Source organism: Plectropomus leopardus, chromosome 18, assembly GCF_026936395.1.
Source record: "Plectropomus leopardus strain MGB_pleo_1.0 chromosome 18, ASM2693639v1, whole genome shotgun sequence".
Lineage (NCBI taxonomy): Eukaryota > Metazoa > Chordata > Actinopteri > Perciformes > Serranidae > Plectropomus > Plectropomus leopardus.
Window position 1 is genome coordinate 15,658,282 of NC_142193.1, and position 26,852 is coordinate 15,685,133.

The window sequence follows — 26,852 nt, forward strand, 5'->3', positions numbered from 1 at the left end:
CTTTGTCAGAGCTCCATTGTGACTGAATTACTTTGTGACAATAATAATTAGATATTTAAGTAAATACATCTAAAAATCAGATGGTTTTTGTTAACAGAGACTCACTTGGCCCTCATCAGGTCTTGGTCTTTGAGGGCAGAACCCTGCAGGTAGATGACTCTTTGGGCCCAAAGTGGGACATGTAGGACCCTCCTAACCTGGACATCCATCTCTGCTGGGCAAAGGATCACCACATAGTAGTCCTACACACAAACACAAATATACACATGTGATTTGTATTGTGGCTGCAGAAGGTTTTGTAAAAAGACATGGTCACAGGTTTTCAATTATTTTTGTTTCGTTGCCAATCTCTTAATAGAAAGGGTGCCAACGAATATGAGCCTGAAGATAGATACTAGAGGGGGCAAAGCAGAGACGGGGACGCTTGAGTGAATACTGCTGAAGATAGCAAAGAGAAAAGAGATAAGTCTGTTCTGAGTATATATGCGCTGGAAGTTCAACATCATGCTTTTTGAAGTTGCATACTTAACCATGATTGGCTTCCAAACTAGTTGTTTATCACAAATCCTGATTTAATAATCCCAAACCCAAAATTAAAGTAAAATATATTTTCCTTTTTAAATATATATTTTTTGGGCTTTCTTAGGCTTTAAATAGGACATCTATAGCGTGAAAGGGAGAAAGAGAGAGGGGCTGACATGCAGCAAAGGGCCAAGGATGGAATTGAACCTGCAGCCGCTGCAGCAAGGACACAATCTTGGTACATGTGGCAGCCACTCTACCAGATGAGCTACTGGGCACCCCTATATTTTTCCTCTTACCTGTAGTGCTGTTTATTTATCTAGATTGTTTTGGTGTTAGTTGCAGAGATATCGGCCGCAGAGACGTCCGCCTTCTCTCCAATATAATAGAACTCGACAGCACTCGGCTTGTGGTGTTCAAAGCAGATAAAAAAATACATTTGAAAAACTCCACAGCAATGTCTCTTTCCAGAAATCATGATGCGGTTACTCAAGATAATCCAATCTCTCTCTACCGAATTACACCCACTGACTATCACCACACAGAGTCGAGATTGCATCCACTATAGCACCACTGAGATCGCTAATGTTACACCTTCCAACAAGGATGCCATTAAAGTTTTCATCTTGCACTGTCCAAGGATACACGATATTGGATTTTTTGCAGATATATGCTTATATGATATGTAAGAACTCATTTGGCTGATGACCAATATCAATTTATCCAGTTTTTTTCCCCACCAAATTTTAGTGATCATCATGTCTCTTTTGTGGTAGAATTAACATCATATTATGCATTCTGTTATCGTGATGGCCCACCACCACATAAAATACAGTGCTTTTCAATATATGTCATATTTAGTCAAAATAGGAAAAATGCTTCAACTTAGGGTTGATGTTTTGTACATGTACATCTTGTCAATAAAAATAAAGTATTGGTTTGGAATATTGGCAGGAATCAGCATGTTGATTGATACCGATGTCATTTGAAAGCTGATATCTGCTGATATCGATGACATGCCGATATTATCTTGATGCACACTTCCTTTTGAGTGCAGCACAGTGATATGTTTGGCTTGTATTGTTTGGTATAAAACAAAATATTTCCTACATGAAACTCCTCACAACAAGGTCTGTAGATTATCTTGAGTAACCAGGTCATTATTTCTTTAAAGACACATTGCTATTGTGTTTCAAGCAGAGTACTATCTTGTCCCATTGAATAGTAGAGAAGAAAGACATCACTACAACTGATATCTCAGACACTTGGCAACTTACACCTAGAGACTGGACTGGAAAAAAAACACTACAGGTAAGAGCAAAAAATATGTATTTTTGGATTTGTGGGTGAACTGTCCCTTTTAACTGAGATTTCAACAAATTAAAATGAAAGCAGTCTTCTGGTGTTCTCTGCACATTCACCATGTGTGCACAGTGGAGGTCAAGTGAAGTAACAATATGCAAACACATTTTTGAGTGGTGGCAGACTTGAGCTTTAACCATTACCTGAACCTGCTTCTCCTCATAACTAGACACTATAGCCCTATACACGAGTCCTTTGAAGTGGAGAGGACCACATCACACACTATTATTGAACAAAGAGAGATGCACACATGGAGGCAGCTGAAAGCAAACACACACACATCTGCTCCACCATGAATAAGACAGCAGTATGAGTCTTGCTTGTACTGAATTAATCCTCTGCTTTAACCTCAGCTGTTCGGGCTCCTGAAGAGGATTACAGACAACAAATGTAAACAAACACAAGGCCCTCCCCACCCTCTTTTTACTTAAAACCATTAGACAGACCTGTAGTCTGGGGTGAGCGAAGAACTCATTGAGGAAATCCATGAGGAGATCGATCTTAAGACAGCTGACACACAGCACCACGTGTTTCTCCGTCTGTGCCCTGTAGCGACTGTAGTTCCCCCCGGACTTCTGCCGCTCCATCCACAGAAAGGCCAGCTGCTCGAACTACATTCAGGGTGACATCCATCACATTCAACAGATGGAAACTGGATTAAGTTAGCTGGACTACAGGGAGGAGCCAGGTGGCATAAGACAGGAAAACAATGCTTTGCACTGAGCCGAGTTTCCGTCTGATTAAGGAGAGTGTTTGGGGAGTTAAGGAAAGTGGACATGTGATTCAGGATGGTCGATGAATGGAACATGATGGCAGACAATAATAGAAGAAGGTTGGATATGGTAATAACAATAAGCCTGAGCAAATTACACAGATTGTGTGTGTGTGTGTGTGGAGGACCAGGTGGGTCCAGGGTGGTAAAATTTTAAAGACAAAGAGATGCAAGAAAGTTGGTGATCACCGTAGTTTGCAGTACACAATGTTCAACTGCAACAGTCCTAAAAATGCATTAATACATTTACAGAAAGACCTAGAAGCTATTGATTAAACAACAGAGTAAGATTGGTGCCACCATCATGTCTGTGCAGTAAGTATGGAGCTACATTCAGCATCTGGTTCGCTTAGCATAGTGTAACCATTGTTACTGACACATATTTTTATGTTATTTTAGTGAATTAAGTCTGTACTAATTTATGTGTTTCAGGATACTGTGGAAAGATGAACATTGTTGTCGGAATATTTGCACATTGTATCTTCATCTCAGTTATTTGTATCATTACATACATTAATTATTCTTTTTATCATTAATAGCACTTGAACTATTTTTAATATATTTTCATGACCTTTAAACCTTTGCTGTTTAATGTCCCCTAAGCTTCAACTGAGAGTAAGAGTAACGGGGACAGGTGTGAGAGTAAGAGACTCAAGCTGACATGTTCTAGAGTTGAGTGAACAGAGGAGCTGGATGTCCGCTGTTTTGCATTATTGGTGTCAATTGGCATTGGCCATTGACACACTCTCTCTTATAGTAGGTTAACACAGAGGGAAAAATGTGTTTAAATCAAGACGGAAAGAAAGTGATTGATTTTCTGACAGAATGGCGCCAAGCCTACCTAAATGGTCAATTTTTACCATCTCTGTGCTTACTGTTTTGTCCCTTTTTGTTGGCAAAATGGCTCAAAATGTTATCAGTTTTTGTTCTAAGTTTTAAGTTTTATTCCCTTTTTTTGTCACCCAAAACATTTTTTAAGGGTTGAAGACTTATTGCATGCCTCCCTGGTGAACAATGCTTAAAAAATGGCCAACCTTCTTCATGAATTGATGAAATCAGGGTCCACATTTAAGAACAGCAAACCTATATCCAAACATCTGTTTACAAAGTCTTACATAACTCCTACAGTATAATCAAGGTTTCATTTATCCAGTCGTATGCTCAGCAACTCCCAAATACATACATACGCTAAAGCGTTGCAATATAGAAATACTTACACCTACAAGTAGTGTTTCTTAAGAGTGCTTGAGCTCAAGCATGGTGAGGCTGGTTTCACAGACATGTTATAAATTACAGTGTTTTAGTGAATGTTAAGAAAGAACTAAGATTATGGCTTGATATATGAGACTTGGATTACACCACATGAGTTGTGTGTGAATTTGTGTAAAATATTTTTTATATTGTTTTGCTGTTGTTAAATGCGGACACTGATTGCTTCCATTTATCAAGAATGTTCTGCTTTTTTTGGATTTTTCATTCACCCTGAAGGCTTGCAAGAAGAATCAGGTGGTGTGCATGACTTCAAAGTACCACGTGATGGGTAACTGACACACAAATGGTCATTTTGCAGGTGAAGCATTCCTTTAATGCAGCTCTGTGTACACCTGTCAAGAAACTTCTTGTTATTAAGTGACATGAAGTCGAAACTAAAGAGGTGACGAGCTGATATTGAACCCTCTGCCAGTTGTAATGGAGGTCCTCAGCTCTTGAGCAGAAACAATCCTAATGAACGGCAGATAATCTTTCGAAACATTCACCTCAGACACGTCAACACAAATTGATAGACTGAGTTCATTTGTGTGCAGGTTTTCTCCAGGAAGTGATCGTTTTGCCCCGAATATATCTAATTGATTCTGAGCTGAGATAATGTCATCTCGTTAGAGGTGGAAAACACCATCAGGGCCACACACATCCATATGACACTAGTGTTTTTTCAGCCATTATTTGTGTGCAGCCAGTTCTGGATGGCACAGACTGTGGCAGACATGCAGTAATAACAATCAAGCCTCTCTATTAGAGTACAGTGATTTATTTCAAGGGAAAGTCTCCAAACTGGTGAAACTAAATTGTAAACAAGAGAAATTATCTAAATGTTTTAGGCTTTTTGGCTTATTTCCAAATCAATATTCTTTAAAGGCTAAAATATGAGAACAAATGACTTGTCAAGAGGTACATTTCATGCGGTGTGTTTTGGACAGGTACAGGAAAACTAACAGAGGCAGCAATAAGAGAAAGACAGTAGCTGAATCCTGATGTGCTCGGAGGCTCCCCGATGCAGCCTGGAGACCGGTCATGGCAGGACTCAGAGTCAGACACACACACACACACACACACACACACACACACAGGGTGGGGTTTGGGGCTTAGGGGGGCCAGTTTCTAAATGTCAAGGGGTATTTATGGATGAAAGATGGGGAGAGAGAGTGGGTAGGATGGCTTGGCATCCATGTTGTTGATGCGCAGATCGCCATTTCTTTATGAGTCGGCTTGTGCAAGTTAAGCAAAAGTATCTTCATGCTCTTTTGTTTTGTGGAGGTTTTTTTGGGACAATATTTGCTACCACCCGGGGATGAGAAAAACAAAAACACTGAGAGCGTGTTCAGGAGCCATAATGCATGCGTAGGATGCAGCCCTACACCTACTGCTCATGTGACAAAAAAAGAAAAGCCACCAAAAACGTGTTGCGTCATCACAAAAGAAATCCAGTTTGCAACAAAACAAGAATGCCGGTAAAGTAAATCATTTGTGAATTTGTTCATTATTAGTGTGTGAATGTGATTTCCTGCCTGGTGAGGCCCTCATCTGAGTGTAGACACACATGCAGGAAATTCATCCTATTAGCACTTTTATATCTCTAGGGATGCACACAGGTACGCCAGCTACCTCGGGGAAAAAAGGTTTACACAAGAAAGAGGAATGAACAACCATTTTGCCACAATGCACCTGCTTGTCAAGGTTTTTATCGGTCCCGGCACAAACAGTGTGCAAATGCTTCCTGTAGTTCTCTCTGTCATGAAGTTCCCTCTGTGGAGTGGCTAAATGACAGGAGAGGGATTTGGGGAATTGAGTGAGTAAGGAAGACACTGCTGCTGTTCTCTGAGTAAAAATAGTGTTGCAAATCTACGTAGGATGCAATGAGTCATATTGTGCATGGGGGGGAACAAGAATATTTGATCTTAACAGAGCAACTTTACTGTAATGAGCTTACTAAAGAAAACAATTTGGCTTTTGAGGATTGCAAACCTAGCCCATCTGTTACTTTAAGGAGTGATTTTAAGATTTTCTGATCACTTTTAAGGCACGTCTGTGCTCAGTCCATTTGAGATTTTTCTACCTTTGTATCATCTGGAGGACAGCCTGGCAGAGCCCTGTCGGCTGCTACAAATGTCAAATTGAAAATAAAATATGAGACGGGTGAGATGGGTTTTTGCCTTCAGGCCTCCTCGACTCATCGAATCAATAAAGGTTTTAAAACTTACCTTCAAAGCCTTCTGTTATAAAGTCATATCTTGTTTGTTGAATTGGATTACATTAAAACTTTAGTACCAATCACATCACTTTTTTTTAATCTACTGTTTGAGATTGTATACATGGGTGGATTATGAGAGAGTGGGCCCCTGGGCACAGATATGCCCCACCACCTCTCCTACCCAGAAGCAAAACACACAGACTTGATAATGGTTTTGCCTCTTTTTTTTTTTCGTTTTTTTGTTTTTCTTTGTAGACATTATGGATCTTTTAGGGCTTTTGGGTCTCATGTTGCGTCTCTGTGTCGTCGTTTGTGTCTCTTTGAGGTAGTTTTATGTTGGTTATGGCATTTTGTGATTCTTTGTAGTTATTTTGTCCCTTTTTGTTGTCCTCTTGTGTCTCTTTGCAGTTTCTTTTTATCTCTTTGTAGTCATTTTGAGTCTCTTACTGGTCAGTACATGTTAATTTTAGTGACATTTTGTAGGTTATAGCCATGGGGGGCCCTGACACTTTTGGCCCCTGGGCCTGTGCCCAGTAGGCCCGTTCATGGACTGTACAATAAAGGTGGATGACATGACAGCTCCCCAAAAGTGAAGCCAAAACATCTCAAATGCCCTCTGGTGGCTGGCTGCAGAATAGGTCATAAACCCCACTTCCTGTCGGCAGATGCGACATGGGCCAAATTAAAAACTCAAAGAAGAAATTTTTTCAAAGATGGTTTCCGTCAATGTAGGTAGTTCTTATCACGCAATATTATCAAGTGCTCATTTTTCTTTTATAGTTTGGTTTGAATTAGTTGAATTAGAGTAATCAGTAATCCATCCATGATTGTATTAAGGTTATCACCATTGTCTCTTACCTGGATGGGAAGTACGATGAGTGCCACAAAAATCATGATCACCACCAAGAGCTGCGAGGGCCAGATTTGGGGGGTGACATCTCCGAAACCCACCGTAGAGAAGGTGACTACGCAGAAGTAGAGCGAGTCGAACAGGGTCAGGTTGTTACCTGCTCGTTCGAGGTGTTGGATGCCGCAGATGCTGATGGAAGTCGGCAGGGTGGGAAAGATGGAGAGAGTAAGAAAAGCGAGTGAGCATCTTTGAGTGAAGTATACATGCTTGTGGGAGCCATTATACATGTAGAGCTGTGGTTCCTGCCTGCGTGTGTACGTGTGACTGTGGAGATGGGGGTGAATGCATGCTTGAGCGCTTTTGTAGGACACTGTATGTTTCTGTATATAGGTGTGCGAGTGCAAGCTGCGCGTATTATTGTGTTTTTGAAGGGATAGATGAGTCAACAGGCAAATGTCAACCCTGAAACGGTCAGAGAGCTTAATTCATGCTGTGTGTAGGATCTTCTGGATTAGTACAGGCTTTCACACCAGATACGCAGTGAGAGCGAGCTGACACATCCTCCACTGCACCGAAGAAATCGCCAGTTGTCATTTCAGAGCACTATCTCACTCTCACAGTCACCAATTACCTCTCTGCTCTCTGTCTTTTTATCTTTTTGCTCGAGGGGCAGCATTTTTTATTCTCATGTATAACTTTTTTATTCATGTATCACACTGTCTTTTGCTTCTCATGTCCATCTCACCATCTCTCTGTTCCTTTACTCACCCTGTCCACACTTTGGACACATTTTTCTTTTGTCAAACCTCAATTTAATGTCTCTCTTTTCCCTTTTTTCTGTCTTGGTTGACCCCCTTTGTACTCTGTGTCAGCTGCGAGGGTACCCACCATGTAAACATGAGGCAGACCAGCGTGCTGATGAGTATCACCACCTGGTTAAACATGGCTGAGTGTGTCCGCTGGATCGCCCTGTGGAGATCATTCTGCAGAGAGACAGACACTGATGTGAGATAAAGGGATAGTTCAGATTTTTTAAAGTGGAGTTGTATGTGGTGCTTATGCATAGACATTATTTTACAGTAGATGTCATTCAGTCAGTTTGGAGAAGCAGGCTGGAGTCTGACAAGTAAGGAAACCAATATACTGCTGTGGATGGAGGTCAGCAACAAAATGTATTTTAGCCACCATGAAAAAATCGATACTTATAGTGTCCCCTTCAAATAATAGAGCATTTTTCCTGTTTTAACGTGATAATCAAACAAGGATATCAACTGGGTAATGATGCTGTTATATTGTTTCTTTCAAAGCCAGACTCCATTAAGGAAAACACTGATTTAAGCTGCAGATCTATTGCTGCCTTATTCAGTTATTTGCTTGTGTTACTGTGGGACTTTTTAGTTTGGATCAGGCATGTCCATTTGTGTGTGAATATTTTTTGTAGTATCTCATATAATGCAAGAAGCATCTGGCCCCCAAGTGTTTTCTCATTATCTAATGACTTCCTGTCAGATCAATAAAAATACTCGCACTATAGTGAACACTTAAAATGATATTGGCTTTTTAGGTGGCTAAAAGACGTGTTGTTGGTACCCCAGTCTACAGCAGTACATTGCGTAGCTTTTGTGTTGGACTACAGCCTGCTTCTTCAAACTGGGGGCATACTGATCTACTGTAATTCACTTATTATGGACAAGTACCCCACACAACCCCACTTTAAAAAAAACCCAAACTATCCCTTAAATGTGTGGAAACCACAATGGCTGCATTGTTAAAGTGTGAAAAGAGAATAAAATGTAGTTAAGGGAAAGTAAGAAAAAGACAAAAAAAATGGATGAAATATAGAAAAGCACTAAATAAGGAGATAAAAATGAAAGTGTTGGGATATATGGAGCTGAGACAGAGACAGCTTATTAAAAAATGTGAGGCAAGCGTGGATGTCAAAGGACAGACGGAGGCAGGGAATGTGAAAAGCTCCAAGGAGGAAAGTTGATACGTTTTGTGACTGATTTACCTTGGTGGCAGTGAGAGTTGGTGAGCTGAAATGGCACAGACAGAGAGGGGCAATAGCATGCCAACAAAATAACACATAACAGAGATGCTGAGATGAAAGTAATGAAAAAATTGGATAGGGAGATTGCATTTCACTCACTATCATGTTCTCCAAAGCGTGTTTGGCCAGCCAGCAATTGAGAAATACAGGGATGAAGAGATTTCTGAAGGAGGGCAAAATCACCTATCAAGAAGAGAAAGCGTCAGTCTGTTTGGCTGCCTCATCACGTTTTTTTCTTTTCTTTTTTTCATATGTTGTACACAGTCACAGGATCTCTCGGGTTTGCCTGTCGTGATGTCATTTCTGTATTACAGTAGCAGCTTTTAAAAACAGGTGGCGTGCTGCCTTCCACTCACAGTGATCATGAAGGGAACAGCGCTGATCATCTCCAGAATGAAGGGGACACGTAATACCTGCTCCCAAACGTTGCCCTGGAAACACAAACCACACACAGGGGTCAGGAAACTCCATTGTCATGGCGACCTTTGGGAATTACCGCATAACAGGCCCCGATCGCAGAGAGTGGAAGAGGAAAAAATTGACCGGCTTTTGCACTATAGAGTTGATTGGGATGTATAAAGGGCTATTCAGCCCCTTGTGCAGCCCCTTGAGAGGAGAAGCGGCGTTACTAAGTTTCTTCGAAGCTTTGCCGTGCAATTAAGTAGTCAGCTGTGGCTGTTTTTATGTGTCTGCCACCTGCATAAGGCTGACCTGAATCTGACTAGTGTAGGTGGACAGGCACAGGGGCATGTCCACAGGAATCAGTCAACTCTAAATGCTAAGGCCTCTAGCCTCCAGAGTAATCTGCAGAGTGAGCCCTTTATAGGCTTATAGTGTCAGGTACATCAAAAGCAGGGCAACCCGTTGATTGATCGGCCCCCCACTGCAGCAACACGGGGGCGTCCCCTAATGTTTTTCTGATGTGCCAATAACAGGGTGATGCTCAAGAAGCCTCAAGGCCTGCCGACAGGCTTTCCAAACGCAAGAGCAAAGGAGGAGCCTCAGAGGAGAGAGGGAAAACTTCAGTTTAGTTGAGTGAATGCACAGGAGGAGTGCAAAGTGGACGCTTTGAAGCATATTGCGTGTACAAATCATAGCCAAAGACATCACAAAGGGCTTCAGATTAGCTGTTAGAGCAGGGCGCTTTGAGTAACTCACCTTGTAGCTGAGGTACACGAGCAACATAGTTTCTGAGAAGCTGATGAAAGCCACGAGCACCTGCAAAATGAGAGAGAAATTGAGAGATGCAGACACAGAGGGAGAGCAGACACAGAGAGGAGTCAGAGAGAGACCAGAGCAGAGAGAAATTAGGAGTCGCAGAGATGGAAGCGGAGAGCGTGGGTGGAATCAGTAGGCGTGCTGATGATTGAGTTTCAGAGGGAACTGATTTCAGTGAAGCAAGAGACGGTCTGGTGTCTGATTGTGTACATATATGCGCGTGGAATCATACCGTAAGTGCAAATTATGTGTAACGTAAAATTGTCTGATTTAACATAAACATGCCCTGAAGTCATGTGATGTGAATTGCTGATAAAGAAACACAGTTTCCGAGGAGCACCTGTGTGTGATGTGTGATGTGTGTGTACACAGACTGGGGTTTTGTTTACACAGGAGTGTATTGATCTAACTAACCTGCAGTGCCCACAGCGGTAGAGGTCTATCCACCCAGATGATCAGTTTCCTTCAGAGCGGAAGAAAATAGAGAGCAAAGGAGAGAGACGTGGCAAAAAATAGATACAAATTAGATACTGCAGGACAAAACATTGAAATAATTTTTCGTCCAACACAATGACACTCAACAAGACCCATGAACACAACTCATGTCACCACGTTCAATTTAATTATGCAGTTTACAACTGAACAGCAGTGGAGTGCCCAGCTGCAAGTGTGCTCATATTGTTGAAGAAAAGTAATATTCACACAGCCAAATGGAAATTTACAGCCTTAGTGTGAGAGAAAGCCGTTTTTTTCTTTTTTTTCCCCTACCAAAGACACCCTGGGGCTTATCGTGGCTGTTTGCCTGCCTGCGCTCTGATTTTCTCCTGCAAGTCTGCTGCCTGAAGCAGGAGGCGGCCCATCCCTTTCCTGAGCTCACCCTGTCAGCCTCCTTATTCATTTGGAGCCAGAGCTTAGCCAGTGTCACCGGCCACCAATTAGATCAATAGGTCCCCAAAGCAGGAGACATGGCACAGCCTCAGGTCCGTGCACACTTCCTGGTTTCTCCCCCACTCTCTGCTGCTGCTGTATATTACATGCTTTATCTCCACTAGATCGCTGTTGATTAGGCTGCACAAGCACTTCATACATATTATGTTGACAGTTAATCCATACAGTTGGGTTGTGACAAATGAATGTGGATCTGTTATGCTCAATATCAAGATTGTGAGTTGCACCGATAAAGCGAAGTTGCATTGATTGCGTTATAAGACGTTTCCGACCAGCTCTGTGTTGGGGAGCATGTCCTCCAGGGGTGTGCGGTTTAATGGTCCATGTCTACAGGCTGAAGCATTGCTCCTAATAAGAGACTCACATGCTTACCAGTCAAACTCACTCCAGGGATGAGATGATGTGTTTTGTTTGGTGCAGTTCACCCCGCTCACGCTGCAGCAGGAGAGAAAAAAAGCAATAAAAGTGACTTTTTCTCACCAAAACTGGACTCTCAGCTCAGTCCGAATATCAGTTTACCTTCTGATTGCATCTCCATCCCCCTCTCTTCTCCCACCATAATCTCACACCCAGCCCTCCTACAGGATACTCTATACACACTGTTATCTCATCTATTGACCCAGCGCACTTGTTCCTGCTATCAGGCCTCCACACTCACAAAGACTTTGTTTCACCTCATTAAGCCCCTGCTATCACCATTTCTCTCACCAGTCCTGCCTTCCGTCTTGCGGGTTGTCCAATAGGACTCTGACAATGTAGAGGAGGCAGCTGAGCACTTTCAGCGCAAAGTTAAACATTCGCACTCGCAGACCTGCAATGAAAAAACACATCAGTATTAAAAGCTGAATTTATAGAAACACATTTTATTTTAGCTTTGAATATGATTTCAAATGTTTTTCCCCAATATTCACTACGTGTGATTTGAAAACACTCAATAAAGGTCTGTGGGATTATTAGCTCTAGACACAAATTAAGGTAAAAGACAAAAACAGATTAGCCCTGAGGAACCAACCGCTGTTCATAAACCATTTATCATTACTACCCAAAAGCTCACCAGTGCCTCGGATTATTCTCCAAAACACGATGCATAACATCTTTTCAATAAAGCGTGTGCAGTCATGGTTGGCTTAATTAAGTATTTTATCTTGTCTATTGAAAGTTAATCTTGTATCCTCGACACCTCAGTTCATATGACTATTACAGTGTGTTATTTAAGCAGCGTTTATCTGTTAATAAAAAGGGATGACACTGAAATGATTTCTTAATGTTGAACTAATTAAGTACAAAATTCATGACGACAAATGAGAACCAGAGGGGCGTGAGTGACATTGTTGGGAAAAATTAGTTATATATTTCAGCTGAAGCTCTTGATTAGCTCTCTCTACTGCCATAAGGGTATTTGTAAATTCTCCAATCTCCTTTTTCAAAATGTATCTGCATTTTTATGCAGATATTTGTTTTTAAAGATGAGCTGAAATGAGCAGCACACAGAAGAGGCAGTCTTGACCTGCCATCTGCTTGTTACTTATTGTTAATATTGGCCGCTGCAGACAGAGGACAAAATTTTGTTTTTTGAAGCATTCTGGTTTCCGTTTGTAGACTATTTATAGTTTGAGTAGTAATGACCAATCACATTTGAGCTGACGTGGAGAGGCAGCACACATTGGCCAAAATGCAGTTTCTGTGATAAAACCCCCTAAAAACATTAAACACATAATTTTTGTCAGAGCTGATGGTGGAAGTAGCAAAGTAAGCCGTCTCACTTCCTCCTTATCTCTGTTGAGAGTTGCACATATTAAGCTGAAGTTTATGAGCTGAAGTGCAAGCAAGCTTTTTAATGATCCTCGAAATAGCATTTAATTGGATGGCGTTAAAGAATGTAGGCGAAACTCAGCTCTGTGTTGCCGAATTTGTTGCAAGTTTGAAAGCAAGGCAGATAAAATGGGGGTTTCTCAAAGGCGCATCACATTTCCGAAAAATATGCCAAAACAAGCCAACAGCTAACCAACCAACACAAAAACTAAAAGGGTTAACGTTGGAGTATTTGTTGTTGACTTGTGTATAGTTACAAATCATTTGTTCAGTAAATGTCAAGATATTGTTCATTAAGTATATAGTCATCCACATGTTAAAGAATGATAAAGTTAAAATCAAGGAAGGTCGGGACAAAGAATGGTCTTTTTTTTTTAGTTTGGGCTCCTGTAAAATTGCTTAAATGATTATTACACCCCTCTGGTTCTCAAAGGCTCAATATACACCTGTTTCTACTTCGAGTCAAGGTTTTATGAAAATATATGTTTAATGACTTAATGCATACAGGAAACAATAAAAATAAAGCGATGACATGTCGATGTCAGATAATCTAAATCATGACACAGACATAAAACATCCTCAAAAGGTGGACAAGGTGAACAACTGGTGACGAAATGCAGAGCAAGAAGGACAGCACTTAACACACAAAACGAAAATAAAACACATCTCTGTGATTAAAAAATAACAGCAACTCGTGTAAAAAGAGAGGAAAACTGTGAAATCATCCAGCTAATTGCATGCACAGAAATTATGATCCCAGTCACAGGTAACTCACTGGATCTTTGGTTTTTGATGAAGAACAGCTTCAGGCGCTCCTTGAAAGTGTTCTCGTTCACATAGAACTCTACCTGCACCCTGAGGGAGGGACAGAGAGATGGGCAGAGACGGAGATGGGGAGGGTGCAAGAGAAGAAAAAAGATGAGTGAAGATATAAAATACTTCTCGTTGGAGTCAAGAGACAGAGGAGAAGAAACAAGCAGAGGGCTGGGAGATAAAAGGGAATAGAATAAAAGGTGAGGAAGAAAAAGTGTACAATTGAGCAAATTGGCGATGGAAATGGCGATAATGATTATTTGAACACTGAAAAGTATGGAAATTGTGACTGGCTGCATTAAAGACTAATGGGTTTTAGAGGAAATGGTGTTCCTGCTTGTCCGGCTGCCCAAAGGCCCAGACAGCTGCAGTCAGTCTCGTTATCTCCACTGATTAAATATAGAGCAACAAATTACTTCCCTCTGATGTTTCTGCTGAACATGGGAGGCCATAATTACTGCTCTTTCTCCCTTTCCATTCTGGCACCCTCCTGTTACCGAGGGACACGCACACATCTACAGTGTAAGCCTGAAATACACACCTGTAGCCGGGTCATTAGGATTATTATACCATTCACATGGCCATCTGACATGGACGCTCCTGGAGAGCCATGATTTAAAATGACAAAGAGACTCTCCTCAGACATCTCTCTTACATGGAGCTCTTACACGTAATCAGACAGACCGGCGGTGACTGTATTTCCTGTCTGACCACCTCAGGGGAGAATTCTCAGTAGCTTTCCTTTCATCCTATGGAAGGAAGAGGGGATGACTCAGGTCGAGGATGAAAAAAGCACCAGACCCCGGCACGCCGGTGGGCTCCAAACAACACACAGACAGATGAAAGAGTGGTAGAACAACTGCAATCTATTCTGTCTGCAGGAAGGAGAGGAGATGGGGAGGAGAGGGGGGTCTTTCCAGGGTTCCAGAGTGACTCTGTGACCAGCAACGCACATGGTCCGATACACACAAAACCACCACTTTCCCAGCAACATCTGGAGGTGAGGGTGGAAGGGGGGCTGACTTTCCTCTTTGTTGCTATAGCAACACAAAATGCGTTGTCTTTTCCCTCCCTCTCAAATGAGCATATGTGAGCAAACACATACTTGTGAAGTGTGTTCAGTCATCGGAGCTGATAGCTGCGCTCCAACTTGGTGACGGCTCTCTTCGCTTGGAGCAGCCTGCTGACAATAAGGCTTTTGCACACATGATGGAAAACAGAGGAACATGCAGATACGCACAGCTCCCCCAAGGCTCGTGAAAGCTCAGGGGTGTGTAATTGCACCTCTGAATTAGAAAATGACTTTGTATGAATTGCTGCAGAGATGGGACACCCTGCGGTGTTTGCAGTGTGGAGAGTAAGGAAAGATTTTGTGTCTATGTGAGAGGTGAGCTGTACTGAGCTAATCGACCATATGACTGCCTGAGTTCTTTCATGCACAGACCAATAGAATAGTCAATACCACTGTGGCAATAAACACAGGGACCCATTATCACCCGTTTTCTACAGTAAATCATTATTAATTTACGTTTAAACAGTTGGGAAGGAACAGAATATGTACAATAGCATCTTTAAATGCTGTGGCCAAATCTTTACATTCAAGAATGCACTACCAGTGACAATGCTGGAATCAGATAGCAAAAGGAGTTTGGCATGGCTGGATAGATGGTCTTTTTTTATAAAACTATAGGCTGTCTATGCAGGAGAAAGACTCAAATACTTTTGAAAATAGTGCTACGTAATCAAAGAAAACCAAAAAAAAAGGGCTGCGGCATTTGCTTTTTCTCAAGAGGGAGAAAACCTGCAACTAGCAGAATGCACTGTGCTCCACCGGACCAATAAAGCCCCCACTGGTGAGTGGTGTGGGTCCAAAAACAATATGGTCACTGGCCATTTAACAAACTATCTTGTATTATAGCTAAACTGTGCGCTAAAATACATTTCTGAAGACATTTTAGGTTACAAATAGGCTATCCAGTGACAGAATCTTGGTTCATATTTGATCAGCTTGCCTATTTTTAGTGTTTGATTTCTCTCAATCTGCTTCTATACTTTGTGTGTCTGTGGTGATGCAGGTTATACAAAAATCAGAAAGTATAATCTGTACACATTATCTGGTGAATTCTCGCTAGCAAATGAGCAGGGAGATCCGGCTGCTGGTGACATGGAGGGCAGTTTACCACAGTTCATTTACACAACCTACCCAACTACAAAGCTGGTTGAAAATCGGCAGAGCATCCCTTTAACTTTGATTTTAAACATTCAAGAAAGGCTACTGTTGTAAACCACACTGTGCATACACCATATTTTGTATAAAGAGTGGACATAGCTACTGGGTCGTACTGTGTTGAAGCCTCAAGTTCGGCATTTCCGCATCTTTTTTTTCTGAGCCAGAATAGATCAAATTTTGAGAGTCGAGCTGTGGAGGAGCGAGCGGTGGATCTGACTTACAGACAGCCTGTCACTCAAAGCAGCCACGCCTTTAATTATACCTAAATAAAATGTAAACGAACAGTTGTCATGAATGGGTAAATAAGCTATAGAGATCGAAACCATTTTTGCAATAGGCTGTTAACATGTTTATTTTTGCTGTAAAGTTGGACGTTTTAACATGAGTGTCTATGGGGATTGACTCACTCTTGGAGCCAGCCTTATATGGTCATTCGAGGAACTGCAATGCTTAGCGCTTCTGAGTTGTCCTTCATTTTTCTGCTTGGCATGTATTCTTGTGTTTATTTAGAAAAGAATTAAAACATCATTGGGTGGTTTTTAATAGAGTTGTGCATCACCGTAAGCCATATTTTGTTTCATGATAGAGGCGTGATAATGGCTTCTTTTCATACAAGATAACATAATTGTACACATATTGTTTGTCTTCTGAAAAGCTCCACTGTGTTGAGTTTCGGGTTTTCATCCATATAACAAACCAAAATGATAAAAGCTTTGTTTGCTTTCCCTCAAGCCAGTGTCGTCTTCTACGACCAAATCCATCAGGCACTGCACCTCCACGTCTCGTCATGGCAGTGTTTTTCTATTCTTTGCCAAATCTCCAGCTTCTTACTGCCTGTTTGTTATCACCTTACAAGACACTTAAGGTGACATATGTTCCTGAATTCAGCCGTGCATCTCTTCATTCATCAGAGTCCTTAAGGCTTCTTCAAACTCTGAGAAGATGCTGTGATAACTTCCCAGGGGAAGAGGATCATTTCGGAGGTCATTTTGTCCTCGATGTGTTTCTCTAAGCAAGGGCTTTCCACTTGAGTGTACAACAGAGGATGAAAAATAAAGTGGAAATATAGCCCAATAAAGAGTTGAGCTGTGGGATAGATTGAAAGGTGGGATCTTTAATCTAAGGGGAGAGTTGGGGAGAAAAACACATTGAAAACTCGTAAAGAGAATTATATCAAAACAAAAGACACATCACGATGGCACCTCTGGGCAATAGACACATACGAGCCCCCCAAGGCCCCCCAGAGGGCACTGGGAGAATGATTAGATAATGGTTGAGAAAAACTCCTTTGGGACGCTGTTATGAGGAATAAAAACACGTCACCAGATTAAGGAATAAACATTTTCATGTATCGTGTAAGAGCCCTGACACAACAAGCTGGCAGTTGGCCAGTGCTCAACACCCAATGTCAGGGTTTGTTTGTAGTTTTCAGCCACCAAGGGCTGACCAGTGGTGTTTCACGCACCAGCTGATTCAGCATGTTGAATCAGTTGTGGAGTGTGCTAGAGTACGGTCTCTCTCTCTCTCTCTCTCTCTCTCGCTTTTTTCTTTACTAAAAGCCTAACAAGGGACAGGAGTTGGAAACTAGCAATAGCTACAATCTCTATATGTCAAACATCAGTTACTACAGCTTGTTTGTAACAGGTAAAAGTCGTATTCTGTTATTTTTCATTGTTCCTATCCAATAAACTATATAAATAAACAGGGATAAAATCCCTTTGATTGGCAGTTCAGCTCTGTGAATGGAAATGTATTTGAAGTGAGATTAAAACAAACTTTTTATATCAGACGAAATTATGTTTTTAGCCACTGAATTTTTAAGGTGAAACTATTTGCAACTTTTGGTGTTATTGTTCACTAGGGCACGGTCAGTAGCCTTTGTTCTTTCAACATCGGTTGTGCTAACTGGCTAGCACCTTCAATCTGTCCCGTTTATCTTCCAGTTGAATGTAGATGACCACCATCTGCTGGTATGGAGAGTTATTTCCTTTCATGCAGGTGTAAAAGGTACATGCTAGCTGGTTGTTGGCTGTAGTCTTTGCGGTGTATTCAAGTGCAACGTTTTGACAGAGACACAGATGACTAGGGGCGATGTCACAGTCAGCCTTTGTTGCCACTAGTTTTTAAGTCCATGACACATCAAGCTGATGATCTACCGTCGGTCAAAGTTAGGCCATTGGTGAGTGTCTGCGACTCCCGTTGCCGCGGTGTGCCCCCCCCTGTCGGCCTTTGTCGACCCCTCAGCTTTTTTTCTACCAATTCAGCATGTTGAGTCGGCGATGGCGGTAACCATGGAGCCCACTGGTGAATGAAATCACTCTTATTAGATGTGTAGCTCAGTGCACAAAAGAGAAACGGAAGTTAAGAAATATGAAACAAATGGCTGAGTCAAGATTCAGTGAGACTGACACAAACTTGATATATGAGGTAAGATTATTTTTCCTTAGCTACTGAGCTCCTTAGCAGAAATGTGTCTTGATAATTTGTGGTGTTGTTCACTGGCACAAGGTAAATATGCTTTGTTCTGTCAACATTAGATTGTGTTCGTAATGTGCTAACTGGCTAACTGGCATCAAGATGGTCGTATGGTTTTCCATAGGTGAGGCGACACTGCTGAGGGCTCTCGTTGTCGCTCGTTCTTCAATGTCAGTTTTGTGTGTCTGCAAGATTCACAAGTAGAGAATAACCCCCAAAGAGTTCTTCTCTTTCCCCCTGCTCTGCTCCGCATTCAAAATATAGGTTTATCGGACTAATTAATTTTGAGTTGGGCATCAAAGATTATCTCATGGGCTTTATTAAAGCAAGAGCAGCAGCTTTAACAGCTGGAAACAAGAGAACTTGAAGAAAGGGGCACGGCATAACATTTCAAACCTGAGCCAGGGGAGAGAATTTGCATTTCTGCATTTGTATGTACACTGGGAATCGAAGTGTGTGTGTGTGTGAGAGAGAGAGAGAAAAATAAAGAGAGAGAGAGAGCGAGCGAGCAGACAAAAAAAACAGACAGATAAATACACACAGACAGATGGACAGAGGGGGACATGCGGGGGAGGATCTTTGAGAGAAAGCTGAACCTTGTTCTCCTGCTGCTTCCACCCATGCCTGTGCTCTATAATGACACAGCACTGGCCATCTAATGACACAGTGGAAGAGACTAAAGAAACCCAAAACTATGCGTGCACAACAGCACAGCGTTGGCACATCACAACCTCCACACACAACTCAGAAATAGTATTCATACCAATGAAATGGGAAAAAAACAAACAAGCAAGAAGTGAAAAATTCTACCCTGTAGACCTCCCAGTGAGATCAATGATATCAAGATTTAATTGCAAAAATGGAAATTCATATTTGACGCATGTCTTTTGGGAAAAACAAATAAATTCAGAATAAATAATGAAACATGCATTAAGGAAAAAAAGGGATTAATCTGAATGATTGAAAAAGACAAATTTTAATGTAATGACACAAATTCAGGTAGAGGTCTGCTTGCCCAGTCTTTCACTGTTGTGATATGGAAACTGACAAATGAGGATAGGACTGTAACCTGTAAAAGCAACGGTGGAAACCTTATTTTTAAAGAAGCTGTTTCCGTTGTTTGGGCGAAACATGTAGCTCGTGGAAAACCGTTCTGTAGATAAATGTTGATGGCTGTAAACCAGTTTGTTACTGAATAGTCTGTAATGCTTGAGATGAATGTGGATCCTTTGAGAAAGGAGGGCACTGTGACTGCTAAAAGGAGACAAAGACAGTCAATAATAACATACACAGACAACAAATGAAGGCAGGAGAAATTCAATGGAGGCAAGCAAATTGAACATCACCACAAGACCACTTTGACAGCTTAAGAGGAGCAAAGTGTACACTGCTTCATCTAACCAAGGGTCACCAGGACAGCTTGTCCCTGACCCAGATACACAACTGCCATACACATCAGACTGTGGTAATGTGCAGGTGGAGAAGAATAAAAGGGAGAAAAAGAAATACGAATATGCTAACACATCCCCTGCTTAAAAAAACCCTTTCATTTTCCAGTTATAAAAGGCCCATTTTTCTCTTAGCACTGACATTGCATAAGTTCATACTGACTGACGAGAATGTCGAATTTCATTTATATCACTCATTGCTGCCACTAAATTGGTTTTAACACTCCAATGAAACTAGCAAGTACTTTTATAATAACCTAATGATTACTGAGACCTTTAAAGAGTCTTTTTCTCTCCTTGTCTTTGTATAGCTAAGGGAAAAAGTTAAGAGCCTATGTTATGGCCAGTTTATCTATTATTTAATCTATACGTATAGGGGTGTAGCACTAAATTCTGGGCCCTAAGCAGACTCTATGGGCCCGCTGCCCTTCCTTCCTTGATCCATGTCTCTCTCACGCACCTTTTTTTTTTTTTTTTTTTTTACAAAGTCAAGTCAAAGCCTTCTTTTCCATTCCTTTTATTTTCTTTGAGAGCTCCTACTACTTTTTGAAAAAATAATTTATGAACGTTTAGTCTTCATACCAATTTATTCATCCAATTAATTAATTAATGTCACTAATTACTTAAAAATAAAATAAATGCAAACAAAACTAAAACCGAACACAACTGTGATTTCCCAGGGACCCACTGGGTTTCCCAAGCTTGACCTTGGAGCTTGACCTTTTATTAGGAGCAGCAAGGGGAATGGAAGTATTAGTAGGTAGTGACAGGCAGTGGAGATGCGATGTGCAGTTAAGATTCTCTGTCCAAATGCATATTTGCATATTTATATACCACGATACCCTTTGAAACCAGTCTACTACTGCAACCCTACACTAAAATATATACCGTTCTGTCATTTGTTGCACTGGGCATGCAGACTACACTCTGGGCACAGACGGACAATGTCCCCAACATCAGCAACCACCACAGATTGATTCTAATCCTGTGGGAAACACCGAATCAGTCCCCTTCTCCCACCACGAAGCCCCTGCTTACATACACATGTCTACAGCCTCTAACAATTATTCTCTCTACCTCACCAGCCTGGAACAGCACAGCAGGGAAACAGCAGCTGTCATTTACAATAAACGTGTGATGTATTCCTCAGCATCTTGACAGTAAGTAAGTGTGCACCGCAGCCTTGGTTCAGAGCCATTTCCTGAACGTCTGGGTTCCCATGGATTCAAACTCTCCATACATCATCAGTGGAAGTGCTACAGCTATTTCTCGCCTCCTGCTCCCTGACGTAAACCAGCCTTGCCTCATCCTTTCCTGAAATGTTAATTCACTATTTATTGCGTAGAGGAGGACCTGTTGATACATCTTCTTTGTTGACCAGAAGGACGAACAAAACACAACAGAGGCTTCAGTGTTGAATTCACAGAAAAGCATGACATGGATCCATGATTTGGAAAAAAAAGGAAAAAAAGAAGCCATTATCACGCCTCTATCATGAAACAAAATATGGCTTACGGTGATGCACAACTCTATTAAAAACCACCCAATGACATTCAATACCATCAGATTACATTATTCTCTGATGTGCACAGACATTCAACATTTGATCAAATCACCGTGAGATGTCTGTTTCCAAGTCATCCTCGAATCACCGCTCTGTGGATGACATGTGCAAAGCACAAGTGGGTGTAACATGAGAGGAAATCGTCTTTATTGCTTGTCCCTGGTGTCTGTGGGGCTGCTTGGATTTGAAAGTCCTGTGGTGTATTAAGCTAACACAGTTTGGGAATAGGGGAGCTGCGATCAGTGGACAACCGTGTTTGCGATCCCCGCAACACCGAGGCACAGCAGCTCCCTGGCCCCAATCTGATGCCACCAGGCCTTCCAGCAACATTGAAGTGCTCAGACACATGTTAGTCAGCCCCATGGCTGTGTTAGTATCCACAGCGGGAAGGCTCATAAGTGTTGACAGCACACGTCTCACTGAAATGCTGTTTAGGGAATTCAATATTGTGTCTATAAAAGCCAAAGACGAAGCTCTAAAAACAAAAGAACCATGTGTTTAAATGACCACAAGGGACACACCTTTCACTGACTTTATTGGGCTATTGGTATTTAGTAATAACAATAAAAAAGGATAAAGCTTTAACATGTATCCAGTATGCCTCTAATTTCAAACACTCTACATGTTGCCACAGGCTGCAGCAGTTGCTGGAGTACAAGGAACAAAGAGTAAAATGTAATATACTCTGATTGCACGACAAACTGAAGTGTCTGTTATGCTGCCTTCAGGTAATGTCCTCTCTGTACTGTACACAGCCTTCTCACAATGAGAGCAGCAGCTCACTAGGCATTATGTGCACAATATTCTTTGCAGCAGGATTGTGCTCAGACTCTGTATGAGTCCTCCGTCCTCCCACCGTGCCCTCTCATTTGTTCTCAGACAGACCTATCTTTCATGTTCAGGCCCATGGCAAGCTTTCCTCTCCGCCAGTATTAATTAAGATGTTGTTTTCAGACGCTTTTTTAAAAATTGATAGGAGAGGACATTCGTCAGGATTGATGCATTTTATTTTATTAGCTTACACGACTCTAGACCACCAGCCTCCAATCGACTATGCCAAGACCCCCCCACCCAATTGATTTCCATTTGGGTGTTTTTAAGTTAACTTCACTCTAGATGTTTACCAGCAGAATCATGTGTGCAGAAGTTTATGAGGTCTGCATGCTCCCACATCACCCTGTCTCTCATTCAGCTCCAATTCTGATAAAATCACCTTTTCACAGAGTGACTCTTTTCATCATACAAGCCATTTGTGTTGCTAATAGCCTCCCTTTGTGCCAGTGCTGGCTCTGCAGGCATGATGCACAAACCATCCATGATTCCAAAACATTTGACAGAGATCAGCTTTCCAAACTGCCATAAATGACATGACTCAAACTTACATGAGCCATACAAGGCTCATTAAAGGACTTCACAATCCACCTTACATACAGGTCAAAGCATTGTACAGCTGGTATGAATACTGACAGTATTGATGGATCATGTTTTACATTGGCGTTAGTAGATTAAGGCTGGACTGGAAGAATTAGGAAAGAGGCAAGGGGAGTAGGAGTAGCTTGGGGAGAAAGGATGGCGCTGAGCAGACAGAGGCAGAGATTGAGCGAGGGAAGATGTGGAGGCGACAGCCAATGAGAGATTGTCTTAAGGACAAAAGGCTGTCATTTGTATGATAATCCTGGACTCTGAGGAAAGCTCCCGCTGAGCTTTTCTCTTGTAGACCAATGGAGACTCTGTTGTATTTCATTTCACTTGTAACAAACTAGACATACAGGCGCAGCTGTGCTGGGAGTTTATAGGCCTAAATGAACATGCTTTCAGCTCTTAGAAGAATGGTATATTGCTCTGCAATGCTGGAGCACAGTAATTGCTGTAGCCTACATAAAACCAGAAAATTAATTATTTGAAAATTCTCTTTATGTAGAAAAGGGTTAATATGTAGTAAGCTCTGAGGATGGAAGCTTTTGGGTTAAAGACGGAGAACTAGCTGGCCAGGCATGCTCAGGGCACATTACTCGTGGGCACAAGTGTTTAATATTGTAATGTTTGTGAAACACTGCATGTGTTTAGGACAAGCAGCAACCTCTTAGGCTAAAAAATAAAGCCAATGTGGAAGTTCCAAAAACTGCAGTTCATCGAATGGCCACTTGAAGCTGGCTCCAAAACAGAGTAATTTCCCAAAGACCCAATGTTAAAATGCCCAACTTTACAGCAGAGATAAACATGTTTACAGACGGTTTTGGTCTCCACAGCTTATTTAAATATTCATGACAACTGAATGGGGGTTGAATTTTTTTTTTTTATAACTCACCTGTTTACATTTTATTAAGGTTTAAAATTATGCTTAATTAAGGGCTGGTCCTATTGAGTGACAGGCTGTCTGTCCACAGTCTGTGAGTCAGATCCACCCGTTGCTCCTCAACAGCTCTAACCTTTCATCCAAATAAAGTCACTCCAAAAAAAAAACAAAGAAAGCAACAGCCGAAATGCTAAATTTGAGGCTTCAAACAGCAGTCCACAAACCAGTCGACTGAATCTATGTCCATTCTTTACACTTTATAGTCTATGGATATGATTCTGACAAAGTCAAAGACTCCTGCTAATAAAGCTTACCTGAGTCCTTGAGAAACTATAACTGAAACTAAGCAATGCAAATTATTTGCATCAAAGTTGCATTTAATCTATGTGACTATATACGGCAAGTTTATTGTCATATGCACAATAAAAACACAGCGGTTTACACCATGCATGGATAATTATTACTGTCACACCATGCATGATTTGATGCGATTTGATAGCATGGAATTGCAAAATGGAAGAGGATAGAGTGAGGGGTGAAAAGAAGAGAAGAGACAGGCAAGAGAAAACAAAGCTGAAACAAAATTAAAACTAATACTGAAAGTTTAAATTTTAGTCGCACTAGCCTAGTTTTAGGCTACCGCACAATGTCAGCACTTTTGCATCTCAGCAGAAAGCATCCAGTCCAGAGCAGACACGAAACAAGATAATGTTAGCATTTTATGTTAATCAGTAGTTGAAATGAAGGTCCCCTGGTGCAGAGATTCGCGCTGGCTGAATTTGAGTTGCTAGAGCTGCTAACTAAAGGTCTGTCAACTGAACTGGCATCCGCTCTCCTCGCAGCGAAGTAGTCTCCAAGTGGCTGAGATCTGTCTTATTTTCTCTTGTGTATATTGACTATTGCTCTTTAATAAAGCAAAAGTATTTGTCATCCGTTTACTCAATTAATCAGTTGAGCAATGGGCGTAATACTCCAGTACCGAAAGAAACATTAGCTGCAGCCCTTTCAATAACCATTTATATCAGGGCTTGATATCATAATCAATATAGGCAAAAACCACACTGATTCTCTGACTGGCAAAATCCAAATCACCAGCCTGCAAAAGATTTTATTGTTTAGTCATCTGACATTTCCTGAAAACAGAAGCCACTGACTCACTGCCAGAAAATATAAATGGTGTCGTTGTAACCAAAACTGTATTACTAAAATGTTCATATACTTCTCTGTCCTTGACACTTTTCTGTAACAGCAGGACATGCGTTCACTTACTGATCAATTATCAGGCGCAACCTTGATGAAGGTTATGAGGACTACAGAGAAAAAGATAATTGGCAGTTGTAACTAAACTTTCAGTGGAGCCCTATTCGAATTCTGTCTGGGAGCAAAGCCTTGTTTCTGTGCAGAGTGAACTGAGCCAAATTTAATTTCTGTTTGTTCCAAATTGACACAGATAAAACGCTGGGTTGTCAAGACAAACTATAACAAGCTTCCACTTTTAAATATTTATGCCAAATCTTGTTTTCAGGCAAAAATTAGCTGAAATTAATGTATAAAATATTTATGAATATACACTTGAGCGCCACCCACCACCACACACCAGACACATTAAAAAAACAGAAACACCGTCCAGACGTAGAAAAAGGACGCACTTGATAGCACAAATAGTAAAATAAGGAAGATAGGAGATCCCCGTGTGTTAAATCAGTTATTAAAATAATTCCCAATATTTACTTAAAAAGTCTGTGCTTAACCTGAGAGCCCTTCAATGGACAGAGCAAAATGTATTCCACTGAGTTACAGAAGAGCTCTTGAAAGGGGAAAATGGATGGTATTGGCGGCACTTCAATCAGAAATAAGATTTAGAGGAGAGGGATGGGGGGTGATGGGCTCCCAGGGATTGACAGAAGAGGGATTATTATAAGGCTCAGTAATGTATGTTTTCCTGGAGCAGAGAGCAAACATATGTGTCAAGGAGATTTGTTATGCATACATATGTTGACATTTTGATTTGTGAGAGTTTCTGTGCTGGGATGCGTTGATACTGTACGGAGCAATCTGTGCACCTGAGCCATTTGGGACCATCTGGTTCTTTGGGGATGATAGTTAAAGGTACTCCTGGATTAATGGACCACGGCAGACAAACTCTGTGTGATTCAGCTGTAATTAAGCTTTCTGTCACTATCAATCACAGCTCTCACTTTCCTTTTAATCAGTCCATTCTGTAGCAGGTAATACTCCCTGAGCATGCACTGGGATCAACAGCTTGACCCGCCGTCAATTGCTTGTGCTCACACAAGTGGCGTTTATAAATGAAAGCATGTGTGCATACAGATGGTAGATGTAGATTTTGGGGGGGATGAAGGGGACATGTTAGAGCCATTTCTAGCAGGCATATATAATTTTCACTTGAATGCATCATCTGATCTGGCATCTCAGGATCCGGTCATTATAGTCAGGTGTGTGAAGTAGTGTTTTTTCTTTTTTTTTTTGTTTCATTGTTTTTTGATCAAATCTCAGTTTTAAATCCTTTTTGCCCCATTGTTTTGAACTTTGTTTTCAAAAGGCTAACTTTATTTTGTGGTATTTGATTTTCTTTGAATGTGAATAATCAGTTCAGCATCACAGGGCAACTCTCCTTACATCCTGCAGTCAATCAACACCCGAATAACCCAAGATCATCAAGCAAAAACACTTAGTAACCAAATACAGCGAGTAGATCATAGCCCATGGCGTCTTTGAGCGCTTATTTCAAAATTATTTAGAAGATGCAATAGGACACGTCCCCCTCTATATTTAGAAAAAGTGCATTTGTCTCCCCCCAAAAAACATGAAAGTAGCCGAACATTTGACAAAATTAAAGACATTTAAGCAGGGTTTCCCACACATTCATTTATTTGTGGCAGCCTTCCACAATTTAAACATCTGTTGCCACAAATTGATTTTTTATTTCTGGAGATTGACCGTTCACTGTCAGAGTGCAAAGCGTACTCTGGCCACAGACGGAGCAGCAGATTGCAAGGCAC

At 41.3% G+C, this 26,852-nt stretch overlaps 1 protein-coding gene across 1 annotated transcript in view; it reads right to left on the reverse strand.

Moving 5' to 3' along the window:
- kcnt2b (potassium sodium-activated channel subfamily T member 2b) overlaps positions 1-26,852 on the reverse strand; it is a 55,175-nt gene that overhangs the window by 25,780 nt on the left and 2,543 nt on the right. Inside the window, exons 2-12 of the mRNA XM_042504618.2 lie at positions 13,779-13,858; positions 11,900-12,002; positions 11,564-11,626; positions 10,658-10,706; positions 10,184-10,243; positions 9,382-9,456; positions 9,125-9,208; positions 7,864-7,958; positions 6,984-7,164; positions 2,331-2,495; positions 106-242 (exon numbers count right to left, since the gene is read on the reverse strand). Coding sequence (XP_042360552.1) covers positions 106-242; positions 2,331-2,495; positions 6,984-7,164; positions 7,864-7,958; positions 9,125-9,208; positions 9,382-9,456; positions 10,184-10,243; positions 10,658-10,706; positions 11,564-11,626; positions 11,900-12,002; positions 13,779-13,858 — 1,092 coding nt within the window. The remainder of the gene's footprint in view (positions 1-105; positions 243-2,330; positions 2,496-6,983; positions 7,165-7,863; positions 7,959-9,124; positions 9,209-9,381; positions 9,457-10,183; positions 10,244-10,657; positions 10,707-11,563; positions 11,627-11,899; positions 12,003-13,778; positions 13,859-26,852) is intronic.